We start from the raw sequence: 27,344 nt of genomic DNA, 5'->3' as shown, positions 1-27,344 counted from the left end.
AATAAATTCTGTGTAGGATAAAAAGTCTCTGTCCTTAACAAGCATAAAATCTGGTGGGGCTCATTTACCTGTGTGATAGGGCAGGGTATGAAAAGCTGTCTCTTATACACATCTAGATGTGTATAAGCACACATACTATATGATTCCTTTTGCACAAAGTACTACAACAGATTAAACTACAATGACAGAAACTGGAACAGTGGTTGCTTCATGGAGGAGGATGTGCAGATTGATTGGGGAGGTACACAAAAAAATTTTCTGAGGTGGTGAAAACTTTCTGGATCTTGATAAAGACATGGATTACAGAGCTGTTTGCATTATTCAAAATGGATTGAAGGATACATTTACAACCTGTGCATCTCACTGTATATAAAGTATACCTCAACTGAAAAAAATCAATGAGAAAAACAAGTTTAGGAACACTTCCATGACTACCATCCCAGGAATGGCAAACCAATCATTATATTCTCAAAGTTTCCTTTATCACAGGCCATTCATTCATTTTTCTTCTTGCCCCATGATAGCAGCTCTGGGCCGTAGGAAAATTAACTCTACCTTCAGGCGGAGAGCTTAAGCAGGCAGGTTACGCCTTGGTATAACCTGATACTGTCTCTGAGAATCAGAATAAGGGAAGAGTACAACCCTTGGACTAGTGTTCATTCGTTTCCAACTCAATGCAGTCAAAAGAATATAACTGCTGTACAGCTGTTTCCGGAAAGGCAAGGTATTCCTTACTGTGGCAGCCCTGAAGACACTTTGGAAGATTTGAATCTCACTTAAGTGCAGGTACTTATACACATTATAGGGCATACAAAGCGCAAAGTTGAAGGCATTGTTAAAACAGTGGCTTCTGTCTCCTGCACTAGTCTCTTACTTCTAGTTCTACTTTATTTAATTAGTGACAACTTCCTATCATAAGACATACAGGATTTCCTCAGTTACTCCAACCACGCTCAAAGGACACTTATTCTTCATTTGGCCATTACAGGAGAAAGGAGAAGCGCACAGCAGGAGCAAACTGGACCTCTCTTTTCTCCACCTGGTTGGTGGGTCAGAGATGGGGCACGGAGAGATGTGAGGAGACAGTATCTGATGCAATAAGACTGCATTCAGAACTGTTTTATGAACTATCCACAGGCTGGTTGTGTCCCAGTTCTGTGATAGTGGTTAAAGCACGTCCAGTTTATGCAAGTTCAAAAGGCTTGAAGAGTCCCAAGGTTTGGTTAATATAGACAAATGCACCATAGGCTACTATAGAGAAGAAAGTCAGAAAGAAGATGGACAGTTAAGGAGGATGGAGATGCTAACTACCAGTGTAACTATGGCAATTATTATACTGATAATTTTATTTAAGGTAAGTGTAGAATTACACAGAGATCCAGGTACACAGAAGAGACAACTTATTTATTAATGCAAAAAATATTTGTTGAGGATCTTGAGATGGAGAGATTATCCCAAATTATCCAGGTGGGCCCCAAATGTAATCACAAATGTCCTCCTAAGAGAGATGTCTGACACAGAAGGCAAGAGGCGAAGTGATAATGGAAGGAGAGAGAGAGAGATTTGAAAATGCTGCACTATTGGCTTTGAAGATGGAGGAATGGGTCATAAATGTCACTTCAGTATCTGGAAAAGGCAAGATTCCAGAAGTTATTCAGTCCTGCCAAAACCTTGATTGGGGCTCACTAAAATTTCAGACTTCTGGCCTCCAGAACTATAAGAGAATAAACTTGTGTTGTTTTTAGCCACCATGTTTGTGATAACTTGTTATAGCAGCCATAGGAAACTAATACATGCAGCAAAGAGGAAGAATAACATGCTAAAATGGGAACAAAAAGTACTTACAAACCACATCTCTGGCAAAACTCTAGTATCTAGACTATATAAAGGACTCTTAAAACTCAACAGTAAAATAATAATCCCATTAGAAAAAGACTGTTTTCATCCATTTGCACTGCAATAAAGGAATACCTGAAGCTGGGTAATTTACAAAGAAAAGAAGTTGATTTGGCTCACAGTTCTCCAGACTGTACAAGAAGCATGGTATCAGCATCTGCTTCCAGTGAGGGCCACAGGAAGCTTCCACTCATGGCAGAAGGCAATGGGAGCAGGCATCACACAGTAAGAGAAGAAGAAAGCAAGGAGGGGATGGTATATTCTCATAATAATAATATAGTGAGAACTTGCTACTATAAAAATGATTTATGAGGCATCCTCCCCATGATCCAAACTTCCCACCAGGCCCTGCTACTAATACCAGGGATTCAATTTCAACGTGAAATGTGGAGGCAACAAATATCCAAATTATATGAGAAGGCAAAAGACAGACATTTCACAAAGAAGATAATACAGATAGCAAACAAGTACACCAAAAGATGTTTTTACATCATTACCCAGTAGAGAAATGCGAACTAAAACCACAATGAGATATCACTACATACCCATCAGTATGACTAAAGTGAAACGTAAAATCAACACCAAATGCTGGCAAGGCTGTGGAGAAATGATATTACTCACATACTGCTGGTCGGAATATAAAATGGTACAGCTACACTGGAAGATAGTTTGGCAGTTTCTTAAAAAGCTAAACATGCGTTTAACATATGACCCAACAATTCTACTCTTGGGCATTTACCCCAGAGAAATGAAAACCTATGTTCACACAATATATGTCTGTGTGCACAAATGTTCATAACAGCTTTATTCATAATAGCCAAAAACTGGAAACAACTCAAATGCCCTTCAGTGGGTGAACTGCTAAACAAACTATGCTACACCTGTACCATGGGATGCAATGCAGCAATAACAAGGAATGGACTATCGATAATCTCAACAACTTGGATGGATCTCATGGGAATCATGCTGAATGGAGAAAGCCAAGCCAAATGGTTACAGATTCATGTGGACAACATTTTTGAATTATAAAATTATAGAGATAGAGAACAGATTAGAAGCTGCAGCTATAAAGAGGTGGCACAGGGAGCCATGTGGTAGTGAAACAGTTCCAGTGATGGTTATACAGAGCTAAACATGACAAAGTTGCATAGGCACACACGCACACACACACACGTACAAATAAAACTGATGACATCTTAATAAGCTCTGCAGTTTTCCCAATGCATTTTTCCTGGTTTTGATACTGAACTATAGCTACGCAAGATGTTACCACTGAAGGACACTAGATACTTGGGCCCTCCCAGTATATTACTATTGCAATTTCTCGTGAACTTATAATTATTTCAAAATGAAAGTAAAAAAATAAGTACAGGTAAACAAAAAGGATTTTGCAATGGAGATTAAGAAGAGATGCTTAGTGAGTTTAGAGAAATATTTGGTGTTACGGACGACCCCAGAAAAAAACTAGGCCAAGAAGGAAGGTGGTCAAGTGTGTCTAATTCAGCAAGGCAATGGCAGTTTAGGGGGAATGGTGGAGACGAAAACCAGTAGCTTGAACAGTGACTTTTCTAAGAGGTTAAATTTTTAACTCCAGCTATACTTTCCCTAACAAACCTCTTAAGAGGTAATGTTTTGTCCACATCTCAAGTATTCTGGTTCTGAGAGCTTGAAAATAAGAGCTTATACTTTATTGAAAGCTTACTTTGATCCAGGACTAATTTAAGCATTTTGTAAGTATTAATTCATTTCATTTACAAGCCTATAATGATCTTCCCCATTTTACAGATGAGTAAACTGAGGCATAGGGAGATTTATATATATATGTGTGTGTAATGCACACACACACATACACACATATATATATAACACTAGTGCATGCGAGAGAGCTGGGACTAGGGCATAGACAACCTGGCTCCACTTATTCATTTGTTCAACGAACATTTGTGGAGCACCTACCAAGGGCCAGATTCCAGGGCTCTCTGCCACCATTCTGCCTCTAACTTCTACTTTAGTAACCACAGACACTTCACTGATCAGCTGCTTTATCAGAGTTTGAGTTTAGAGTGAATCAAGGGACCAAATGAGAGAGAACAGTTGGCAAGAGAGTGAGACATGGAAATTTTAAGGATAAAAAAATGGCAAGAGGAGTTCAAGGCTGTAGTGAGCTATGATCATGCCACTACACTCCAGCCTGGGTAACACAGCGAGACTCCATCTCTAAAAAAAGTAAAAAAATAGGCTGAGCACAGTGGCTCATGCCACTAATGCCAGCACTTTAGGAGGCCGAGGCAAGTGGATCATCTGAGGTCAGGAGTTTGAGACCCGCCTGGCCAACACTGTGAAACCCCATCTCTACTAAAAATACAAAAATTAGCTGGGCATGGGGGTGGGTGCCTATAATCCCAGCTACTCGGGAGGCTTAGGCATGAGAAGCACTTGAACCCAGGAGGCGGAGGTTGCAGTAAGCCGAGAGTGTGCCATTGCATTACAGCCTGGGCGACTAAGTGAGACTCTGTCTTTAAAAAAACAAAACAAAACAAAACAAACAAACAAACAAAAAAAACCCCAAAAAAACTGCAGGAGAATAAACAAACGGAGGCCATGTGATCAGGATTTTCTGTAAAAATATCTCCTGAAGAGCTCTACATTGGCTATGTGGGCCACTTCAAACCTGCAGAAGAGAATGCAGGGCCGAGTGGAAAGGATATGGGTGGGATGGGAGATGAGATTCCCTGTTGCCTACAAGTTCTTTCTTGTTCACCTGGAGATAGCACCCGTGCCACCATGTTACTGGGCTTGTGCCTTCCATTCCTTCCTTTGCATTTTTCTCTTTTTCCTTCTAGCAAATTTATTTCATTTTACTCCTCTCAATACTGTCTTCATGTTTATTTTAAGTAACACGTTTTTTTTCCTGAAATTCTTTCCATTGCTGTCCAAAACAGAGAGCAAATATGAGTGATTGGAATATTTTAAAAGGATAAATAACGTCATTGATGAGGAATGGCCGAGCCTGCCATGCTGAGGATGAGTAGGTAAGCAACTAGAATGCTAGGCAAGGGAGGGGGCAGTGAGAATAACATAAAGCCCCATGAAAGTGAGCTGAGGGGAACTCCTTGTCAACAATTAACACATAGATTTGCTTCACTAACAAGTTCACAATAGATTTAATTAAGCTGGAAATCAATTTCACACCGTACCCATATCATACTTTCAAACACTCCCACCAATTCTACTGTCGAGTCTGATCACTTCTTCACAAATGCAAAAAAGCTCAGACAAAATGGGTCTGAAATTTGTGCAGGTAGCTTTGAGTTTAACCTTTCTTGCCTTTTTCAGAGGGAAAGAACAAGGTCAGATAATATTTAAAAATTGCGACTACGTCTTGCGTAAAGTAACAAAAGATCAACCTTCAAAATTAAAGAATAAAATCTCTGTTCTTCCCAGCCCAAACACTGGTCTCTATTTTGTCTTTGAATGTAATCTCTTTTTTTTCTTTAGTCAGGGCCTGCCCAGTTACACATAATGAAAGCACCTAGATGGAAGAGATTTCATAGTTTATTATTTTCTCCAAAGACATTACTACTATAAACTGCTTTCCAGTGATGTCATGTTAAAAGGGGGAGAAATGGAGACAGACTTTGTTTGCACAGACTCTGATGAGTCCTCAAAGAAATATTTCCTATAAAGACAAAAAATTAGGGGAAACAAACAAGTTAGCCAGAACAATTCTCAGGTAGAACATCATCATGTCCAAAAGGTTAAACTATGTAACTGTTTCTGCTAATTACTCTCTTCTGAGTGATTACGCTCTGAGTAAATAGCAGAAACAGTTATATAGTTTAAGTTCAGGGGTTTAAAAAGTGATGATGTTTTCACTCCATCAACTTTAAATTCTTCAATATGGCACTGAAGGTCTCCCAACTACCACCCATCCTCTCATTGGCCAGCCAAACCAACCTAACTTTTCATTATTCATTTAGGTTATTAACCTTTTCAGAGCCGAAATCCCCTTTTAGACTCTGATGAAAGTTATGGACTGTCCCACTTGAAAAAGGCACATGCACATAACATTTTATATATAGTTTCAGGGTTCATAGATCCCCCTAAACCTAAGCCCGAGGTTAGGGAGCCCTGTTCTAGACAGACAGCTAGATCTCCTTCTAACCCAAAACAAAGTTCTTGATTTCTTTGTACATGACAGTATCTTTGCTTGGATCAACCTTTCCTTTCAACCAGCCCACATCCTTTTGGTCCCTTAAAATTTACAAGGAATTCTACCATATATCTCAACTGACGTGCTGTAGGACCTTGCCAGCTGTTTGTGACAGCACTTTATATCTGTCTCTTGTGGTCATTGGATATGTTCCTTACCAACCTTTTCATCTGTGCATGACTTAATTTCATCAATTAAACAGTATGTTCCTGGAAGGCAAGCACTAGATCCAGGCACTGTGAAGCTTCTCTTGCTCACCTCTGCAGCCTATGCACCCAGCATGAGGTCTAACACATAGCAAAAACTTAATCATACCACATTTGTTGAAATGGTAATCATACCACATTTGTTGAAATGGTATCTGCGGTGTTTGTTTTCTTTTTGAATTTCCCTCAGAGCCTAGCATAATGTTATATTAATACCAACTGCCCTAAAAATGCATACTACAAAAAAATACAACTGACTTTTTTTCTAGAAAACTTGCAACATTTTTTTCTATACATATATATATAGTCAATCTTTCTTTTTTCCTAATTGTAAAGTAAGATATGTTCAAGGTGAACTTAGGGATTAAAAAAATAAACAAAAAACCTCATATATAAAAAAAAAATACACTAGGAATCCCAATACCCGAAAATATAATCCCTGTTATTCTGAGGCAACGGAGGTTTTCTCTGTTTTTTTCCCTAGGCCCTGCATACACATATTGATAGTTTTTTAAAAGTCAAATAGATTTACACTATATATACAGTTCAGCAGTCTGCCTTTTTCATTTAGAAATGTACTGTTAACCTTTCCCTACATTGGGTAATACTTTTTCATCACATGATTTTGTAAAGGTTGTACAGTATTTCTCCTTATGAACATATTTGATTCAACTAACTAGTTTCCTATTATTTGACATTTAAGTGATTCAAATTCTTCACTATTATAAATAAGAACATCTCCATATAAATATTTCTATGGCTTCCTTGTGAATTATTCCTAGAAACAGCTGTAAAATACAAAGAGCTCCTACAGTGCGATTTTTTAAATCAAACTATTAGTAAAATTGGGCAAAGTATATGCCTCAGCAATTCACAAAAGAAAAAAATCTAAATGTCCAATTAAATTACACAGTAGATATACAGTATTCAGGGTAAGGAAACTGAAAAGGAAGAAAGAGAGCAGAGGATATGTTGGCAAGCAGTGAGCTACCTAACACTAAGAGGCAGGCTAGGCCAGTATTTGACAGCAGACGACAGGGCTCAAGTCACAGACCCATCCTTACCAGCTCTCTAACTTTGGGAAAGTTACTGAACTTTCTCAGCTTCAATATCCCCATCTGAAAATGAGGACCATAATAATACTCACCTAATAGGGCTGCTGTGGGGCTTATGACATGGCCCACATGAAAACACTGTGCATAGCATAGTATCTGGAACACACCAAGAGTGCAACACTATTACTTAGTCATACTTTTTTTTTCCAAGCCTATCTTTAGAATGCTATGCTGAACATGCTATGATGATTAAAACAATAACCTATGATGATGCTATGCTTAGCTCTCAGAAAGAAACCTAACAAGTAGTAAAGTTGATAACTTTATATGCTATCCAACAAATCCTTTTGTAGTTATGGAAATATCCTTTGATCTGCACTGTCCAATATGGTAGCCAGTGGTCATATGTGGCTTCTGACTACTTGAAATGTGGCTAACACAACTGAGGAGCTGGATTTTATTTTATTTCACCTTAATTAATTTAAAGTTAAATAGCTACACATGGTTAGTGACTACGATATTGGGCATCATGGTTCTAGAAGGCAATACAGGAGTATCTATATAATTTCAAAGCACATACATCCTTTGTCCCATTTTTGATAGTCACTCCATAGCAACAGAAATACCATGAGGTAGGGAGGAGTGATTAATATATTAAGACTACCAAAAAAATGTGCTGATAATCAAAAAGAGAACATGTAAATCCATTTATGCAAAAGTACATATGGCTGTTTACATATGGACAGAGAGATATGGAAGGATGCTCCCAAAACACTAATAGTATTACCTCTAATGATAGGACTGTCAGGTAATTTTTACATAATTTGTTAACCCTTTTTTATAGTTTGAATTTTTTATGACCATGAATTATTTACATAATCAGAAAAAGAAAACATTAAAATATTTTCACTTTGGGGGAAAAAAAGGGGGGGCATTAATGGATCAAAGGATAAGCTTACTTTTAAGGCCTTTTATATCTACCTAGCCAAATTGTCTCAATAAAAGGGTGTTCTAAATTCAGTTCCTCCCAACCAACAAACACCTCAAACATGCACATCCTTATTATCACCAAGCATTAAAATTGCTTTCACGTTTGCCAATTTAACAGGTGAAAAATTGTGTATCATTTTACTTTGAATTTCATTAATAGTGAAATTGTGTATTCATTCATTTGCTGGCTACTCGTCACTTCTTTTAGAAATATCATGTTCAGGTGAGGTGTGGTGACTCACACCTGTAATCCCAGCACTTTGGGAGGCTGAAGTGGGACGACTGCCTGGGCCCAGGAGTTCAAGACCAGCTTGGGCAACACAGAGAGACCCTGTCTAAACAAAAAAACACTTTTAAAAATAAAAGGAAATTTTAAAAAGAAATATATTCATATCCTTTGACCTTTTCAGTATTAGGGTATACATATTTCCTCTTACTTCAGAAAGTACTTAGATTTTATATAAATTCTATGTTACGGTTATTAAACCTGTCCTTTTCTATATGTCGCAAATATTTTCCTTCTCTGCGATTTCCTTTACTTTGTATCTTTTTTTTCTTTTTTGAGACAGGGTCTGGTTCTGTCTCCCAGGTTGGAGTACAGTGGCACAGTCATGGCTCACTAGAGCCTCAATCTCCAAGGCTGAAGCAATCCTCCTGCCTCAGCCTCCTGAGTAGCTGGGACTGCAGGCACATGCCACCATGCCCTACTAATTTTTAAATTTTTGTTTAGTAGTGACAGGGTCTCGCTATGTTGCCCAGGCTGTTCTTCAACTTTTGAGATCAAGAGATCCTCTTGCTTCTGCTTTCCAAAGTGTTGGGATTATAGGCATAAGCCACTGCATCTGGCCATGATACTTTGTATCTTATCTTTTTAAACATGTAGATGTTTTCAAATAATTTCTAGATCTCTCTGGCTTTGAAATTTTTCTCTCTTAATTGTATTATAAACACCTAGGGATGTGATTCCATAGTTTACCTCCTCCTACACAAGACTAAAGAGGCAGCTGCTTCTTGGGTTTTGGCATATACATGTTTCTTCAAGGTCTTAAAGGGAAAAAAGTACTTGTTAGGAGGACTACATGTCACTAGGCAATAGGAACTTTTCAGCTCCGTTATAATCCTATAGGACCACCGCTGTATATGTGGTCCTATAGATTATAACGGAGCTGAAAAGTGCTAGCGAGCTTCTTAACTGGGATAACAGTTTGTAAACGTATGTAAATGTATTTACTTGTGCTAGCCCAAGGTCAACCTAAAAGGTAACAAAAATGTTTAGCCCAGAAGTCTACATAGAGACTAGTGTTGTCTACCTCCATACCACCCTGAACGTCCCCCAATCTCGGACGCTGAGCAGGGTCAGGTCTGGTTAGTACTTGGATGGGACAATAGGGCTAAGGTGAGTAGATTTAAAGCTCCAGGATAACGACCTTTACCGACAGGTCATTATGTGGCACGTGGCTGTATGTACAGTTATTAAAATGTAAATATACATATTTGCAAACAAACTATTTTCCCAGTTAAGAAGCTCGCTAGCACACACCATTCTGTTGAAAGCCCCCTTTACTCCGCAGACCTGAAGGGAGTGAGGGAAGGACGTAAAAGGGCAGAGGAAAGAATGAATGAATGCGAGACACCGATTCTACAGGGATTTGTTTCCATACTGCTCTCTACCAGAAACGTTCTCAGTTTCCTTCCTTCTGCTGGACATGGTCCAGGGGCCAAAACCTCAAATAATGTGACTTTGTAGATTGGAGAGTGTGACCACAGAAAGGAAAGGGAGGCAGCACGTGCCAGCCAGCGACAGAATGCTAAGTCTGCAGCATACTCCACCCCAATGAAACAAATAATTTCTGTATTTCCTCCCTTTCCTTCGCCCAGAGTCACTGTGAGAATGGGCTACAGAAAGTTTCGAGGCAGTAAAGCCAGTAGTTCACCCAGAACATCTGACTGCCATAAAAATTATGGTGACGAGAAAGAACGTTTGCTCAAATGCCGTGGTTGGGGTGAGGGCTGGAGAAAGGTCCCAACCCGCAGCATTCACCTCCCGGGCTCCTCACCATGTGCATTGCCTCCTCCATCCACTTTTCGGTCTCTTCTGCCGACACCGAGCACGCGCCGCCTGCAGCTGACTTGGGCGCCGCCTTCGCCTCCATACCCGGCCACCACACAGCGCCAAAGGCCGCCGCGGAGGAGGAGCGCGGGCAGCGGAACGCGGCGGGCCCGGGCCCCCGTTTCCGGGGGAGTCGAATGGAAAGGCACTCGGGAGCGATTTCTGAACGGACCTGGGCGTGTCGGACCAGTGAGCAGCGGCGGCTGCTCCGCGGCAGCAGCAGAAAGCGCAGCTGCTTTGCTCTAGTCCACGCCCCCTTGCCGCTCCGGTGACAGTCTGCGGAAAGCCACGTTTGTGATTTTGGGAGAGCGCAGAGCGGGACGACGGCGCTCTTGCTTGGTCATCTGGGCCAGGTGACGAAGAAACAGTTTCCCGGTGAAGCAGCCCCTCACTCATAGTCAGCGCACACCCCTAGGGCCTAAAGATGCTGAGGTCCGTATGGAATTTTCTGAAACGCCACAAAAAGAAATGCATCTTCCTGGGCACGGTCCTTGGAGGTGGGTGACAACGTTCTTGAAAGGGGGCATTGGGAGAAGGGAGTGGGAGAGGTGACTTTTTCTAAAATAAGAACAGGCCGGGGCGAGCCTAGTCTGGGATCTGTAGAGGGGATTCGATCAACCATGGGATGGAAAGAGAGGTGGCCAACCTCAAGGATTCTCCCATCTCAGCAGTTGAGAAATGCCTCTGTGCCCTTTGCCCTGTCACCGCCTCTTAACTGTTTCTCACCTATCCTTTTTTCTCACGGACCTTTGGAGAATTCAGTACAGTTTAAGTTTCTGTTACAGGAACTTTTTAAAAAAAATTCTGCTTTCCTGTGAGATTCTTCATTTCTCCTTGGCACTCTTGGCGCTATGGCTCTCACCCTTCTCAGGAGTTTAATAATAATCTAGGGGAGGTGGTTTAATAATAAATGATAAATAAATAAAAATAAACTCTCAGGAGTTTAATAATAATCTAGGGGAGGGAGTTTAATAATAATCTAGGTGGTGGTTAAAGTCGATTTGAATTTTTGAAAACAGCGCAGTTGTCCTGAAGGACTGAAAGATATGGATTAGATAAAAACAAATCAATATTTTAGCTCTGTTTCTGCCATTTTAGAATACAAACTGTGGCAGTAAGAAAAATACTTGAGGGATATTGCGCAGTCTTCCTCAGGATCTTCAAGGTTGGGATCATTGTAATCTAACTGACATAGCTGAGTTGCACGGGCCCAGAGGAGATTTAGAAACAGATAAGATAAAAATCTTGAGACCCCTTTCCCTCATACAATGCTCATGTGATAATATTCAGGGATTTGAAGGAGGGAATAAAAAGCTTTGTGAATTATATGAAAAGAACATCTAGGAACTTTAAAAGAGGAAATTTGTTGTAACTTGAGTTTTTGAGAAATATTCTTATCACTTATTATGTGCTGTGTTTACAGAAGTACTTAAAATAAAGAACAGAGGTTCCCAAAGAATTTGGTTGGCTTTTCTCTTAGTATTAGATTGTATTCTGTTCTCCCCAAACAATTTGAAATTAACAATACATATTAGATTGTATTCTGTTCTCCCCAAACAATTTGAAATTAACAATACTTATTAGATTGTATTCTGTTCTCCCCAAACAATTTGCAATTAACAATACCTTTAGCATCAATAGTTCAGATTTTGGTGATGCTTCAAAGTTTGAAACAGAGTTCTTGTTGCTGAGCCAAGGATGGTGTTTGCATGCCTCTGACATCTATCACAGATCAATAATAAGCATGTAAATTTTGAACATCTTTGAGAAATCCTTTATATATAAAAGGTATTTTCTGATATCTTCATTCTCTAGTATCTAATGTATATTTAAATTATCCTAAGACTACCGAGTCCATTTTATTTATAAAAGCTAAAAATAGATGTGTGATTGAAGCAACACAAATAAAGTATTTTTGCCTTTACCGAAGGAAGGAAAATTATCTCTAACAATCTCAGAAGGAATACTCCTTCAGCTTATGGAACAACCTTGTGGTAAATTAGAAATAATCACAGGGGAAGCAAAAGAGTATACTTAAAAGAAATTTATAATTTAAAAAAAAAATCTAACAAGAGCCTTATAGTTACAGAATAAGAGGAATGCAAAAAAAGAAAAGTTCAGACGGACAGAAAGAGAAAATAATCCTAGTGTTTTATATCAATAAAGGAGTCAGTCTGAAAAGAAAGGAAGAGTAGATGACCATGGTTGGCATTTGTTTGAGCCTCGTATTCTTTCTGCTTCAGGGAGAAAGTTCTACAGTATGTTAGATTTTAATTAATCTGACTTAAGAAATATTTATCAAGTACCTGTAGTGCTGAAAGTAATATGTATGGAAATACAAGATTTATAGATTTTTAATAGTAACAGCTACTATTTATTGGGAGCCCACTTTACACTGAGCATTGTGCTAAGCTCTTCCTATTTAGGCAGTATGACAAGAAGGCAGTTATTATTATCCCCATTCAAAAATGTGGCAACAAGAGCCCTAAGAATTTAAGAAACTTGCCTCAGGTCTCAGAATTAGTGAAGGGAAACTGGAATTCAAACCCAGGTGTGTTGGACCCCAAAGCACATTCTTTTTCCACATTATATCGCTGTGCTTCCATGGTCTTTATGGTCTGATAGGAAGGAAAAGCAAGTATACATGTAATTAAGATACAGAAAAATAAGAGAGGTGAAAAAATGCTGTACGGATCACACTGGCAAGTAGCATATACAGTTGTGAAAAATCAGGAAGAATTTCATGGAAAAAGAGACACATTTTGACAGGCTCGAAAGCTGGACAGTATATCAACAGGCATGCTTAGAGAAGTTTGGCCATTCAATGGTGGGGGAAATAAGTAAGTAAAACCTTCAGTAGCAGGCCTTCTTAAGTAACAATTTCTGTTTCCTTGAATTTTAGATGGGTAACTAATTGGTTTACACCAGTTTGTATAATTTGACCAGTTTTGGGTGTTTGGGTGTGTTCGGTTTTTGTTTTTGTTTTTGTTTTTTCAGACAGGGTCTTGCTCTTTACCCAAGCTAAAATACAATGGTGTGATCATAGCTCACTACAGCCTTGATTTCTCCTTTGCTAGCTTTACAATGTAAGGCAAGTAGAAAGGCTTCCTTATGAAGATTTGCCTGATATCTTCACACTTTCCTCACTCATGTGATCCTCTCACCTCAGCCTCCCAAGTAGCTAGGACTACAGGTGTGCACCATCAGGCTTGGCTAATTTTTAATTACTTTGTAGAGATGGGGGTCTCACTACATTGCTCAGACTGGTCTTGAACTCCAGGCTTCAAGCAGTCATCTTGCCTCAGCCTCCTAAAGCGCTGGAATTACAGGCCTGAGCCACTGAGCCTGGCATAATTTGACCAGTTTGTGAAAAGGCTAGAGAATTGACTCCCAGACTTTTTGGTCTAAGGTCTCCTTTATACTCTGAAAAATTAAGGACCCTCAAAAGCTTTCTAAATTTTATATCTATTAATAGTTATGATATTAAAAATGAAAACGAAAATTTAAATATTAATTCATTAAAAAAAAACCTATTACATATTAACATAACTAACATTTTCAAAAAATTAATGAGTGTCATTGTTTTACATTTTACATCTTTTTAATGTTTGACTTAATTGAAGAAAGCTAGATTCTCATCTCTTTCTATATTCTGTCAGTTGTGATATCACACAGCATGTAACCTCTGAATTACTCCACTGTATACTCATGAGAGAGTATGAGTATGAGAGAATGAGAATGAAAAAGGCAAATAACATTTTAGTATTATTACAAAAACAGTTTTGATTTTATAGACCCCCTGAAATGGTCTTAAAGACCCCAGGGGTGCCCTTGCCACAGTTTGAGAACCATTGCACTGGAAAAAGTATTGGAGAACAGAGAGCAACCAGATTCATATTTATTGACTTGCTGGTTTCTAAAAAACTCAGAATATTGACTTGGATTTATACCTTAAATCCTGCAATCTCTGGCCTCTTCACATTTTTTATTCATTTATTCATTCATTCATTCTGTCATTGAACAAACATTTGAATGAGAGTAAGTGCCTGTTCTCACTGTACTTTACTCTGGAAATACAAAGGAATAAGACAGATCCTGACTTTGAACTCATGGTACAGAAATGGAAATAAACAAAAGTAGTATGATAGTATAGTATGAAAATAGAGCAGGGTCTTGTGGGAGCATAGAGGAGAAGGAAGTGTGAAGATGTCAGGCAAAGCTTCATAAGGAAGAATTTCTACTTAAGTTTTAAAACTAGCAAAGGAGAAAGGACACAGCAAGAAAAAGAGCTATTCAAGAGGTTCAGCAACATTGCTTTTATGAATGAAACTATATTTCACTATGGCTGTGCAAATGAGAAGTGGCAAAAGATTAACTTGGAAAAGCAACTAGAGTACAGATTGTGAAGGGCCTTATGAAGCCATTCTACATAATTTGGATATTATCCTTTGTATTGGTGCTTCCTGGAGTTTAGTATGGATTAAAAAAATCACTTAAGGAGTTTAATAAAACGTAGGATCCTTTATTCCAGATTCTGATTCTTTAGGTTTAGAATGCAGTTCAAGAATTCCTTAATTCAGCAAATATTTATTGAATTCTGACTGAATCCCAGTCAGAGTTTATGTACTGGGGCTGCAGCATCATGCAAAATAAGACATTTGGGGGTATTTTCAAGGAGTGTCCTTTAAGGCTACATTTTAAATTGTCCCAAGTAATTCTGATGTGAGTGGAACAGGAAAACCACATTAAGAAATGATGGCAAGATGCTGAAGGATTCTAAAAGCATGAGTGATATAATCAGATTTATGTTTTAAAAAAATCACTTTGCATGTATAAGATGGGCTAAACAGGTGTGTGACCAGAAACTGAAGAGTTAGGGAACTATTGAAGCAGTTCAAGAGCATTAATTTTTACGGTCTAAGTGAAGACACTGATAAAGAAGTTGTAGATAATTGGCAAGATTTAGAAAATATGTCTGAAATAGAATCAGAATACTGTAGTAGGATTTGGTGATCTGTTGGATTGGGAACAATGTTAATAGGTTATTTTCAAACTCTTTTTGAAATTATTAACCTTGTGAAATAGTTGCATTGTAGGGATTTTCATCCAGAAAGAGAATACTACGAGATGGTTTTAAAACAACTGACTTGTGAAAAGACTAGAAGTCTTATTTTACTAGTAATGTTATTAAAGGAAAACTCAAAGCATTTGACATTTATTTTTTAAGGTATTTAGTAAATATTTTCATTGTTAATATGTAAAATCATAGCTACAAAAGAAACATTAAAGCTCATATAATCCCAGTCTTTCATTTTATGAATGAAGAAATTTAGACACAGAGGGAGGAAGGGACTTTCTCAAAAGTCACCTAACTATTTAATACCAGAGCCGTCAATATCTCCTGTTTTCCAGGCTAGACTGCCAGTCAGGTATGTAGATAGTCATGAGTGCCATGTTTTAGCTAATGAATTACCTGTCCTCGTTCTTATTTTTCTAGGGGGACAAATCTGACAAAATCAGAATTTATGGGCCTAGGTGAATTAGACCTTGTATAAGAACTTAGTTCAGTGCTAAACTCAAGAAAAATAATGGATTGTGTGATTGTAGCCTCATTTCAAAGTACCACAAAATGAGTGGCTTAAGCAACCGAAATTTATTATCTTACAATCCTGAAGTTTAGAAGTCTAAGATCAGAATTGGTTCCTTCTGCAGAGTATAAGGGAAAGATCTCTTCTAACCCTCTCACCGTGGCTCATGGATGGTCATCTCCTCTGTTTTTGCTTCGTCTTCCCTCTGCAATTGTTGATGTCCAAGTTTCCTTTTATAAGGACAACAGTCTTGTTGAATTAGGACCCATCCTAATGACCTCATTTTAACTTGATTACCACTGTAAAGATTCTATTTCCAAATAAGGTCACATTCTGACGTGTTGGGGCTTCAACATATGAATTTGGGGGTTAACACAATTCAACCCATAACAATTCATTTTCTTTTTTAGTTTAGTTAGAATATCAAAGTGTGGCTAACTAACCACTCCATAATGTTCACATTCTCATTTCACATTCAGGAAAATTTCACACAGGAAAACTGACTTCCCTTCATATGTAGACCAAAATGTACACACTTATATCATACTGCCTATGCTGAAATGTGTTAAATAACAGTTCCTTAAAAAAGTTATCAGATTTGTTGAGACTCTGATTAAAGCAGTGGACCTTCTCCCCAGAAAAACACATCAATCAAATTTACTATTATTGAAGAAAAAAATTCTTACCTGTGGAAAAAGTGTCATCTTAGTGTTTGATTTTACAGTATAATTTGAGATATAATCATTTTACATGTGACTTTCAGTAAGCTGTTGTGCAGATAAGATACAAACAATTCCTTCAGATCTATTATGTCAGAGTTGCCTGTCATAGAGTAACTTTGTGAAATATAAGTCAATTTCCTTTGTTGGTATTGTTGCACTATCATCAGTTTCTTTAGAATGGAGTACAGGAAAGGTAGCCATGAAGGCACTTAATATGAACTCTCATTTCTTCTTTAAGCTTGGTTATAATACATTAATTTGCATATAAATATAGCAACAACAATCATACTGTAGTTCTAATTGTTTTTAGCACATACCCTTTTACTGAACTACTATTTTTAAGAATATGTAATATCTTATCACTTCACCTATAACACCTGTATTAGTGAAAATAAATTCAGGATATGTATCTGCTTTGCAGTTCACTTTCTACCTGTGACAAACCAAATCTAATTACTTAGGTCATGCACAATTCTTAGGTTATTTTAGTAGATACTGGAGGTCACAGGCAGTGGGAGGTAAGTGAGCATTACTTAATTCCTTACAACCTTGCTCTCAGGTTATAATGAAACCAAGTTCTGGCACACTTAAAAACATCTACTGGCAAACAGAGATGAAAAGTTAACACAACCTGTTCTATAAGCTTGTTGAAGTCCCAGTGTTCTGTCCTTGTTTCATGCTACCACAGAACTGCTTATACAAGATCTACCTGAAGAAAATGCAACAGTATTCTAGCTGTAGGATTCGGTTGGCTACCTGGTTAACTCACTTGACTAAGAATCCTTTGAACTAGCAACTAAGGATCTCAGGCAAAGGTGAAGGACTTGCTGGATTCGTATATTCTGGTTCATATGAATATGACTAAACTGTTTTAGCTAGTCCAGTATCTTGAAAACCATTAATTTAATCTATGAAAATCCATTCCTGATACTCATTATGCTAATTAAAAGATATTTGGTGCTGATCGGTGATAAAAGCTAGTTGAAGAGCTTAACTTGGAATGTGGCTTTTGATCAAGTGTGGCTAACTAACCACTCTGGAATGTTCACATTCCCAGCCAGGAAAACTGACTGCCCCTCAGATATAGACCAAAATGTACCCACTTATATCATACTGCCTATGCTGAAATCTGTTAAATTACAGGCCGCATGACACTACCTATATTCTTATCTTGTGGTGTTACAATTTAGGAGTTTCTGTACCTTCTTTCCTCTTTTTTTTCCAATCAAGTTACTAATTTTTAGATGAGTTATATTTCCTGTCCTTATCTCAAAGAGATTTTTCTAACACATGGATGGATAAATAGACTTCTACCTAACTACCTTTCTTTCATTGTTCCTTTTAAAAATTTTCTTATATTTTTAAAATGTATTTTGTGTTAATTGAAGAAAATATAGAGGACAAAATGACCTATTATCCCACCATTCAGCAATGATCATTGCTTATTATATTTTAGAAATTAAAACTCACCTATTTTTTGTATGTGTTTCCGTCAAAAAAAAGTAAAAACTTCTGGGATCTTATTTTATCACCTAACAATGTAACGTGGATATTTCCTTGAGTCATTATTTATTTAGCAATGTGGTTTTTAATACCTGCATAAGATTTCATTGTATGACTAGACTATCATTTATTTAAACAATTCTCCATTGCTGGACATTTAGAATATCTCTAGTCTACTAGTAAAGGCACTGCCAGACTTTTTATATTTAATTCCTTTCCCTTCTTCAAACCTAGTCCTTATGTGCCCATCATTTCCTCTGTCATTGACTATAAAAATGCTGATTTCTCAACTAGGTCATGTGCAATTCTCATAATCACTTCATTCTTTATAATCATAGTTGATGACCAGTAATATGCTTTAGGACACTGTTCATAGAATATGGTGAAACTGATGAGAATATGACACTTTTGATTATTAAACTAGTAAAAATAAAAAAATAAAAATAAAAAAATGCTGATTTCCTTTTCTTTGGGCCAGTCTTACACAATTCTTTATTTAGGTTTTAAAATGTTGTAATTTTAGGTATCCACTGATGTAAAACTTATAATTGGATAAAGTAGGTTAAAAATACTGTGTAGAATTTTTGGTACTCTAATTAATATAATACTTTTTTTAATGATTGTAGGAGTATATATTCTGGGGAAATATGGGCAGAAGAAAATCAGAGAAATACAGGAAAGGGAGGCTGCAGAATACATTGCCCAAGCGCGACGACAATATCATTTTGAAAGTAACCAGAGGACTTGCAATATGACAGGTAAGACAGAGAAATATTTATACATGGGTAAAGTTGTTTGATGATTTATATTAATTTGCATATCACCAGGATCAAATTTAGAGGAAAAGGCAAAGAAAGGATGATAAATCTAGCAAGTATTTGAATGATTTAACTGTATTACATCATTTTAATATAAATTTTAAAAATCAGTTCATTCATTTTATTTAGCAAATACTAAATTCATTTAGCAAATGCTTGTATCCAGGCCTGGGGAAGCAGGAAGTGAGCAACAACAACAAAAAGCCCCTGACGTTTGGAGTTTATATTCTAGGGAGAGGAAAAGATGATAAACAACAAATAAGTAACTTTAGGCAGTGATGGCTGCCAGGTGGAACATAAAGCCATGTGAGGACTGAGAAGTTCTGTAAGACAGGGGATCAGTACAGTCAGGTTTCTTTGAGGTAACATTTGAGCAGAAACCAAATGTTACAATGGAGGGAGCCATGCAAAATGCTTGGGGCGTGAACAAGCTTGGTATTTTCAGGACACAGCAAAAAGGCCATGTAGCTAGAGCAGAATGAAAATGGCAGTGATAGGAAAAAGGCTGCAGAAGTAGGCTTGATCCCACTGGGCATATGGGCCATAGGAAAGAGTCATTACGTTTATTAAATTTACAGTAGGCAACAATAGACCTGTGAGTCAGCTCCAGTAGTATACACTCAGGCAATGTTAATTAATGGCAATAATTTAACCTCCACAGCTAGAAACATAGTCCTGGGTGAATGCATCACAAAATCAACCTGCGCATATAGTGTCTTCTAACTGGCATAACTGTTGAAGAACTAGTTCTCAAATCCATGAAAAGCCTGTTTTTCTTTTTTATTGTTTAAGGCTTATTCATTTCTCTAACATTCTTTCAAGAACAATTAATTTAGAAAGAATTTATAAAGGTACATTCTCCTTATTTAATTTTAAAAGTAGAAATTTTTTAGCATTAAAGGCCTCTATTATTAGTTTACTTACCTCATTTTACTTGAGGCTGAGACTAAGAAGGGTAAGAGACACATTCAAAATTACAACTAGAGTATGATTTTTAGTATTTGAAGTAGTAATACTCAGAAAAATACCTTCATTCTGCAAAGCAAATAGTAATCATAAATACTATACATAACAATTCTGAGAGTAAAATGAATATTATAAAAGCCACTTCAAAAATGTTTTGTGAGGCCATGATGAGGTAATGCCTATAAAGTGCTTGATGTATAATAAATACTCGGTAAATAATAACTTCTTAAAAATTATGAAATTATTTAAGTTGACATTCGCCCTTCAATGTATTGGCACTGCCTAGGACATTTTAATGAATTTTTAGAGAATGGTCCATTTCTGGTTATTATTTGAATTTTCAAAAAATAGTAAAATGGGCTAGGCGCAGTGGCTCACGCCTGTAATCCAAGCACTTTGGGAGGCCGAGGCTGGTGGATCACCTGAGGTTAGGAATTTGAGACCAGCCTGACCAACATGGAGAAACCCCATCTCCACTAAAAAGACAAAATTAGCCGGGCGTGGTGGCACATGCCTGTAATCCCAGCTACTTGGGAGGCCGAGGCAGGAGAATTGCTTGAACCCGCTAGGTGGAAGTTGTGGTGAGCCAAGATCATGCCATTGCACTCCAGCCTGGGCAACAAGAGTGAGAAACTCCATCTCAAAAAGAAAAGTAAAATGTAGCTGCTGGGGTCTTAAAATACATCTCAGTTTGACATGGATCCTTGTGTCCATTTGGGTCCTCTGGGAAGCAGATGCTAGGATGGGATTAGATGTCCCAGAGGTCTACTAGTAGAAATGCCTGTAAAGAATAAAGAGTAAGGGAGGCAGAAGAAGGCAGGTGAAGCGTTTAGGCCACAGTGCAGGTCTGACGCTTGTGCAGGGAAGAAGACAAGGAAGGAAAAGGATTAGGCAAGAAGAGTCTCAGACTACAGCACGGTTCTAAGAAAGTGTTGGGAGACCAATGAGGAGTCTGCAAGCCACAGTTTCTGGTAGAGGAGACCTGCAGAAATAGGCCTGCTTTAGTGTCCCCGTCCAAGCAGTGTCATTGGCTGGGAGCAGTGCAAACATGGTAATGGATCCAGAGGAGTGGCAGCTGGGGTTGTCAATTAACTATGCTCCTCCAACAAAAGATAGGGGTCACACATTTCCATGACGCAACCCCAAGATGAACAAATAGCTGACTATAGGCAATTAAAAGTAAAATATTTGATCTCTACGAGCCAAAATATAGGTTCAATGAAAACTTTCCAAATTAGTTTTCTGCACGTTCTGCATTTTTTTGTACAGTGCATAACATGAACATTGATAATGGGGTTACAAATAATATGATCAAATTTCTATTCTTTTGGATAAGACGTAATTGATATGCTAGAAAAAAAATGAGTGCTTTGGGGTAAATATAACTAGTTTTCTTACCTAAGAAGTTTTTGCTTTTAGAATGCGGTGTTCATAGCCAGGTGTGGTGGCTCACACCTGTAATCCCAGCACTTTGGGAGGCCAAGGTGGGAGGAATGCTTGAGCCCAGAAGTTCAAGACAAGCTTGGGCAACATAGTGAGACCTCATCTGTGCCAAAAATTTTAAAAATTAACTGGACATGGAGGCCCACGCCTCTAGTCCTAGCTACTCGGGAGTCTGAGGCAGGAGGATTGCTTGAGCCCAGGAGGTCAAGGCTGCAGTGAGCCATGATTGCACCACTGCACTCCAGCCTGGGTGACAGTGAGATTCTGTCTCAAAAAAAAAAGAAGGAATGTGGTAGTCTTCATATTTTTTCATTTTGTTATCATTACTTATTTAGGATTTAGAAACTCATTTTACATTTTTATGTGTATATTTCTCCATTTCTTTTTTTTCTCTGATCCCATGACAGATTCTTATTCTCCTACATTTCTTATTCCACATGCAGAGCCACAAATAAACTCCTAAAAATCACATGAAGTTTTTTTCCCATAGATTGCTAGTCTCATTTCGTCTTCACATTATTCCTGGGAGTAACAAACAATAAACAGCAGCCACTGACAAAACTAAAACTCAGCAACTCTTAGTTTCTAACCTAGTGTACTTTTATCTATGTTATAATAAATGTTTATTGCTTTGTAGTATTGCAAACAGTAAACATTTACAATAAACAGTAACAAATAATACCCACTGACAAACTAAAACTCAGCAACTCTTAGTTCCTAACCCAGTATGCTTTTGTCTAGGTTATAATAAATGTTTGTTGCCTTGTATTATTTAATAAATAAACTTTTTTTAAAATTAGAAATGAAAAATGAAGCAAAAGGTATAGCTGAATATAAAAATGTTTTTGATCATTGCCATTATATCAGAAGTAAACACATTGTAAAAAATTTGAAGTGTATGGAAAAGAAAAAAAGGAATTGTTCATAATCCGTAGCTCAAAGACCACCACTGTTAAAATCTGAGAATAATTCTTTCTATTCTTTCTTCTGTGTGTACGTGTTTGTGTTGCTGTGATTGTAATGTTTATATAATTTTGTTAAATTACATTAGCAGATAAATAATTTGTTAGGATATAATAGTTTTATAATAATAATAATAATAATTTGAATTGTCTAGCCCTGACTTTCCCTTGTGACTCTTTCTAGTTGCTAGCCCTATCATATAGCCTAAAACAATGTGTATTTCTTAGTGAGGGTAGTCATATCACTTGTGACCTTTTTTATTTTATTTTTTGTATTACAGTGCTGTCCATGCTTCCAACACTGAGAGAGGCCTTAATGCAGCAACTGAATTCCGAGAGTCTCACAGCTCTGCTAAAAAACAGGTAAATGCAAGTTACAGCATTTTCTGTTCATGCACTGCACTTAAAGTTTATAGAATAAACTGATATCCTTTTCAAATATCTTTGTTATTTTTCTGTCTAATTAAAGCTTATATAGGCTCAGTTAGAAAAATATTAACTATATCATTTAATCCATATTTAATTTTGTCTATGCTCTACTTTTTTGCACAAAGCATTCAAGGCAATGATATTTGTATGTATTGTTTTTCATATAAATAGACCTTATAGCACTTCAAAATTGTTCATAAATTTAATTATTGAAGTGCTTGTGAAATGTGTTCCTGAACCAGATGCTGTGAAACTAACAAAGTTATGTTAAATATCGTGCTTCTGAAAGAGCTTACAGTGTAATAAACCATGTGAACATACATTTTAAATGAGGTATACAGGACTTATATTTTAAATTACTAACAAAATGAAATACAAACATAACATGAGCATACAATACTAATAATGGACATTGCCATGGCAGTTTTCTGTTTCCAAAAGCACTTTCGCATATGTAACCTTGTATACTGCATGTTGCATGTGTTGGGTTATTGTAATTCAGTATGATACTGTATTAGTTTGAGAAGACTTCCAGCAGGAAATGTGTTCTTATTTTAATGACAATGATGGGAGGGTGGGCAGGGAAATGATTTCACTAAATAAATGTTAATCATTGTAGCCTTCCTAAAATAATCACTTGCCTTTAATCACCCTCTAAATAGCCAGGGGAATAGTAGTTCTGTTTCTAAACTGTCTCACTGTGCTAGCCCTGGCGCTAGGTACCTTTCGTTTATGCTCTCACTTGATTTACACAAATATCCCTGTGAGGCAGTTACTATTATTCATTTTGCAATAGGAATTGAGTGCTCAGACAGGCTACATAACAAGTGGGGAATTTTATTTAAAACACTTACTATAGTTAGAGAATACTTCCCAAAATAACAATGGATTTGTGTACTTGAGATTTCTTGTATCTGATTAAAACAGAATGCTAGTAATGAGGGGTTTTCCGTTTTAAATTTCTTCATTCTTAGAGGTAGACAGACCTTCCTTCTTACAGATACAAGGTTTAGCTTATAAATTAGTTCATACAGTTTTATGAAGAAACATATAAGCAGATTGCTTTTGATCAAATAAATTATTACGTTTGTATGTACATAGGTAGGAATGAAAAGAAGTAAATTTTAATTTCCGTACATTTTGTCATGATGAGAAGGCAAGGCAAATTAAATCAGTGAATAGCATTTTTATAAAAGCAACATAATACCGATAAAATAATCATGATGGCATTCTTCCTTCTTGGTGAATCTGTTTCCTGCAAGGCCCTATGTTCCATGTGCTTTAAAAGGGGATTTAATAATTAAAATAAAGTCTCTTTAAGACCTTTTCATCCAAAGGAGGAAGTAGACTAAATAAATTATCATAATTCCAGACATACTTAGTGCAATGACAAAAAGTAAAAGGAAAATATAGGAGTATCAAAAAAACCAAGGGATTAATTTTGATGGATAATCCTGGACAGCTTTAAAGAAAAGATGTAATTCTCTTTTTCTTTATCGGTACACAGGAGGAGAATTTCTTAAATTCTGGAGAATTTAAGATGGGCCACAGTTGTCCTCATTCACAGTTTCGTCTTTAAATATCTCAATGTTACTTTTTCTTGGCTTTCTTTTGATTTGAAATTACTATTTGTAATTTGGTGGGGGGAGAAGGGTAATATCCATTTGAAAAATATTTGCGTAAATAAGGGCTTGATCCCTTACAAAGTGTGATTAAATAAGGCCTCCAATCTTACGACTGCTTTTATATTAGTTTTATATGAGACTCTGGTCTCATATAAGCCTGTTGAGCAAGTTTTTTTTTTTTCCTTTAAACTATTTTTGATAATAACTAATCAGAAATGAGTAGATGATTTGATAGTCTTATTCTGCGAACTTCACAATAGCAAATAAACAGTTATCACTGTTTTTGATATTTGGCGCTCTTGTTAAAGACTGATAATTGGCAATGAAGTTTCAATGCAAAAAAAAAAAAATCGTAAACATCCTCCATCATAAGAGAAGTAGAACATTTTGAAAGGATTCGTTTAATTCTCTCTTTTTTTTTTTTATTTCTTCATGAAGGCCTAAAGTTTAAGAATTATTATGAATATTTTAGTGACATTAAAGAGTCTGGTTGTATTTAACTTGCAGTTGATTTCCATTAGACAAATCATTTGAAAGGAATATTTGCGTTGAAAGCACTTTTCTCTGTTCTTCTGCATAGATTTGGAATCTTTTATGTAGATTTTGGAGTTTTTTTTAAAAGTTAGTATTTAAAAATCTACTTTTAAGGTCTAATAACGTTCAGTGTAAACATGAAGAAATGTCCTGGGTAACTATAACGGTCTTCTCCCACCAAAATCATCCCAAATAAAATACAGTTTTTTGTTCGTTTGGTTTTGGGTTTTTTTTTAGACAGGGTCTTACTCTGTTGCCCAAGCTGAAGTACAGTGGCACAATCATGGCTCACTACTAAGCAGTTTCTATATTTAAATTTTCGGAATCACTGTTTTCTTATCTTTTTTCATTTAGAATTTTTATAAGAAGTACTTAGAAATTTTTCTGAGGGAACATTCAAAAAGAGATATGAGTTACTTATGATACATTAAATACCTCACCTTTGAATTGTGGTTGATTCCCAGTTTAATCAGAATACATATGACATTCTGCCATGAGTCTTGAACACTAGATTAGATTAAGGTTGAAGCAGTGTCTTGCATGACTTACTCAACACATTTTCTTAACCTGTGCCATCTAGGAAAGAGGTAACTGAAACTATACAGTCTGCTTATTGGCAAAGAAAGACAAGAAGCTAGTAGTATCCTTACAATTGTAATAGTAACTCAATTTCTTCTTGCAATGCAAATTTAGGTCTGAAAATAATAATAAAGATTATGGACTTGTGTTTTTTATATCTATGGTTTTTTAATTTCATGTTTTCTAGTAATTTATTGTATTTAGCAAAAGCACTGGTCTGTGACAGATTGTAAAGGAAAAGGAAAAAAAAAACCTGATCATTCCACTAGTGGTTTGAAAAGCTCTAAACTACCTCCACATATGGTGTACTATCCTTTGGTTAGAAGAGGAAAATGGCTACCATTTTTATACAGTAGTCCCATCCACTTTATCCAAGGTTTGACTTTCCAAGGTTTCAGTTAGCCATGGTCAACCATGGTCTAAAAATATTTAATGGAAAATTCCAGAAATAAATGATTTTTAGGCTTTCAGTTGTGTGCCATTGTGAATAACATGATGAAATCTCCCTTTGGCCAGCAGATCCATGCTGTAGATGCTATCTACCTGTTAGTCACTTAGTATCCATCTTAGCCATCAGATTGGATGTTGAGGTATCACAGTGCTTGTGTTTAAGGAACCCTTATTTTACTTAATAATGGCCCCAAAGTGCCAGAGTAATTATGCTGGCATATTACGGTTGTGCTATTTTATTGTGAGTTGTTGTTATTTTTTACTGTGCCTAGTTTATAAATTAAACTTTATCATAGGTACATATGTATAGGATAAAACATAGTATATGTAGGGGGTTGGTACTATCTTCAGTTTCAGGCATCTACTGAGGGTCTTGGAACGTATCCCCCAAGTTGATAAGAAAGGACTACTGTAGTACTGTGGAATGATCTCCACAAGATATATTGCTATATTTTTTAAAAGGTAAAGAAAAATGTGTATAGTATGTTTCACTTATCTAAGGGGGCAGATATAAATGTATATATACGTATTTGCTTATATAAAACAAAACAATGGAAAGTTTAAGCATTTTTTAAATAGTCACCTATGAAGAAGGGAGAAAATTAAGGGGGATAGAAACAGACTTTTTTGAATACACCGTATTATATAAATTTGATTTGGGAATCATATTAATATTATAAAACTACAGTGTTTAAAAAATAATGTCCAAAACTATATAGTACCATAAATCAAATTAACCTATATATGATTCTAGTTGGTGGTATAATTACAAAGATAGAAACTGTGCTAAATTACTTTGAAACAGAAATTTGACTGTATATCCTTAGTAGGCCATATACTCTTCACACACAAAGAATTGGAAAAACAGAAACCTTAAACTCTTTTACACTGAGACGGTTGTGAATAGAGTGAGGGATGAAGCAAATTAGTAATTATGTTGGTTTCACCTGTTTTTAGTGTGGACAAAAAGAAATACAAATGCAAAATCAATGAGATTAAGCTAAAAACCTTTTGACTAATTTTCTAAATTTTGACTAATTTAGAAATATCAGTATGAATTCATGATGTATATTACCTTTTTGATTATATGCATAAATAAATAAATAAACACTTATTTATTAGCTTAGTTCACTGGAAAAATCTTAGAAATAATGACCTACCCAGTAGCAATGAACATTCTTAACCAAAGGTTTTGGTCTCTACCATTTCCTGCTATGAGAAAACAGGACCCAGTGAAATTGGTGATTTCAAGTCT

General features: G+C 36.6%; 2 protein-coding genes across 2 annotated transcripts in view; one reads left to right on the top strand and one right to left on the bottom strand.

Moving 5' to 3' along the window:
* The window catches only part of ADAT2 (adenosine deaminase, tRNA-specific 2), a 34,432-nt gene extending 23,919 nt beyond the window's left edge, over positions 1 to 10,513 (bottom strand). The window contains exon 1 of the mRNA XM_011997165.1: positions 10,418 to 10,513. Within this exon, the coding sequence (XP_011852555.1) occupies positions 10,418 to 10,513 (96 nt within the window). The remainder of the gene's footprint in view (positions 1 to 10,417) is intronic.
* A 95-nt stretch (positions 10,514 to 10,608) lies between these two features.
* PEX3 (peroxisomal biogenesis factor 3) overlaps positions 10,609 to 27,344 on the top strand; it is a 38,440-nt gene continuing 21,704 nt past the window's right edge. The window contains exons 1-3 of the mRNA XM_011997163.1: positions 10,609 to 10,967; positions 18,910 to 19,041; positions 22,754 to 22,835. Coding sequence (XP_011852553.1) covers positions 10,895 to 10,967; positions 18,910 to 19,041; positions 22,754 to 22,835 — 287 coding nt within the window. The 5' untranslated portion in view covers positions 10,609 to 10,894. The remainder of the gene's footprint in view (positions 10,968 to 18,909; positions 19,042 to 22,753; positions 22,836 to 27,344) is intronic.

The sequence above is a fragment of the Mandrillus leucophaeus genome, unplaced genomic scaffold (genome assembly GCF_000951045.1).
Source record: "Mandrillus leucophaeus isolate KB7577 unplaced genomic scaffold, Mleu.le_1.0 Scaffold531, whole genome shotgun sequence".
In the NCBI taxonomy this organism is placed as follows: domain Eukaryota; kingdom Metazoa; phylum Chordata; class Mammalia; order Primates; family Cercopithecidae; genus Mandrillus; species Mandrillus leucophaeus.
The sequence above is the reverse complement of the archived record's forward strand: the minus strand, read 5'-3'. Positions and strand labels throughout refer to the sequence as shown.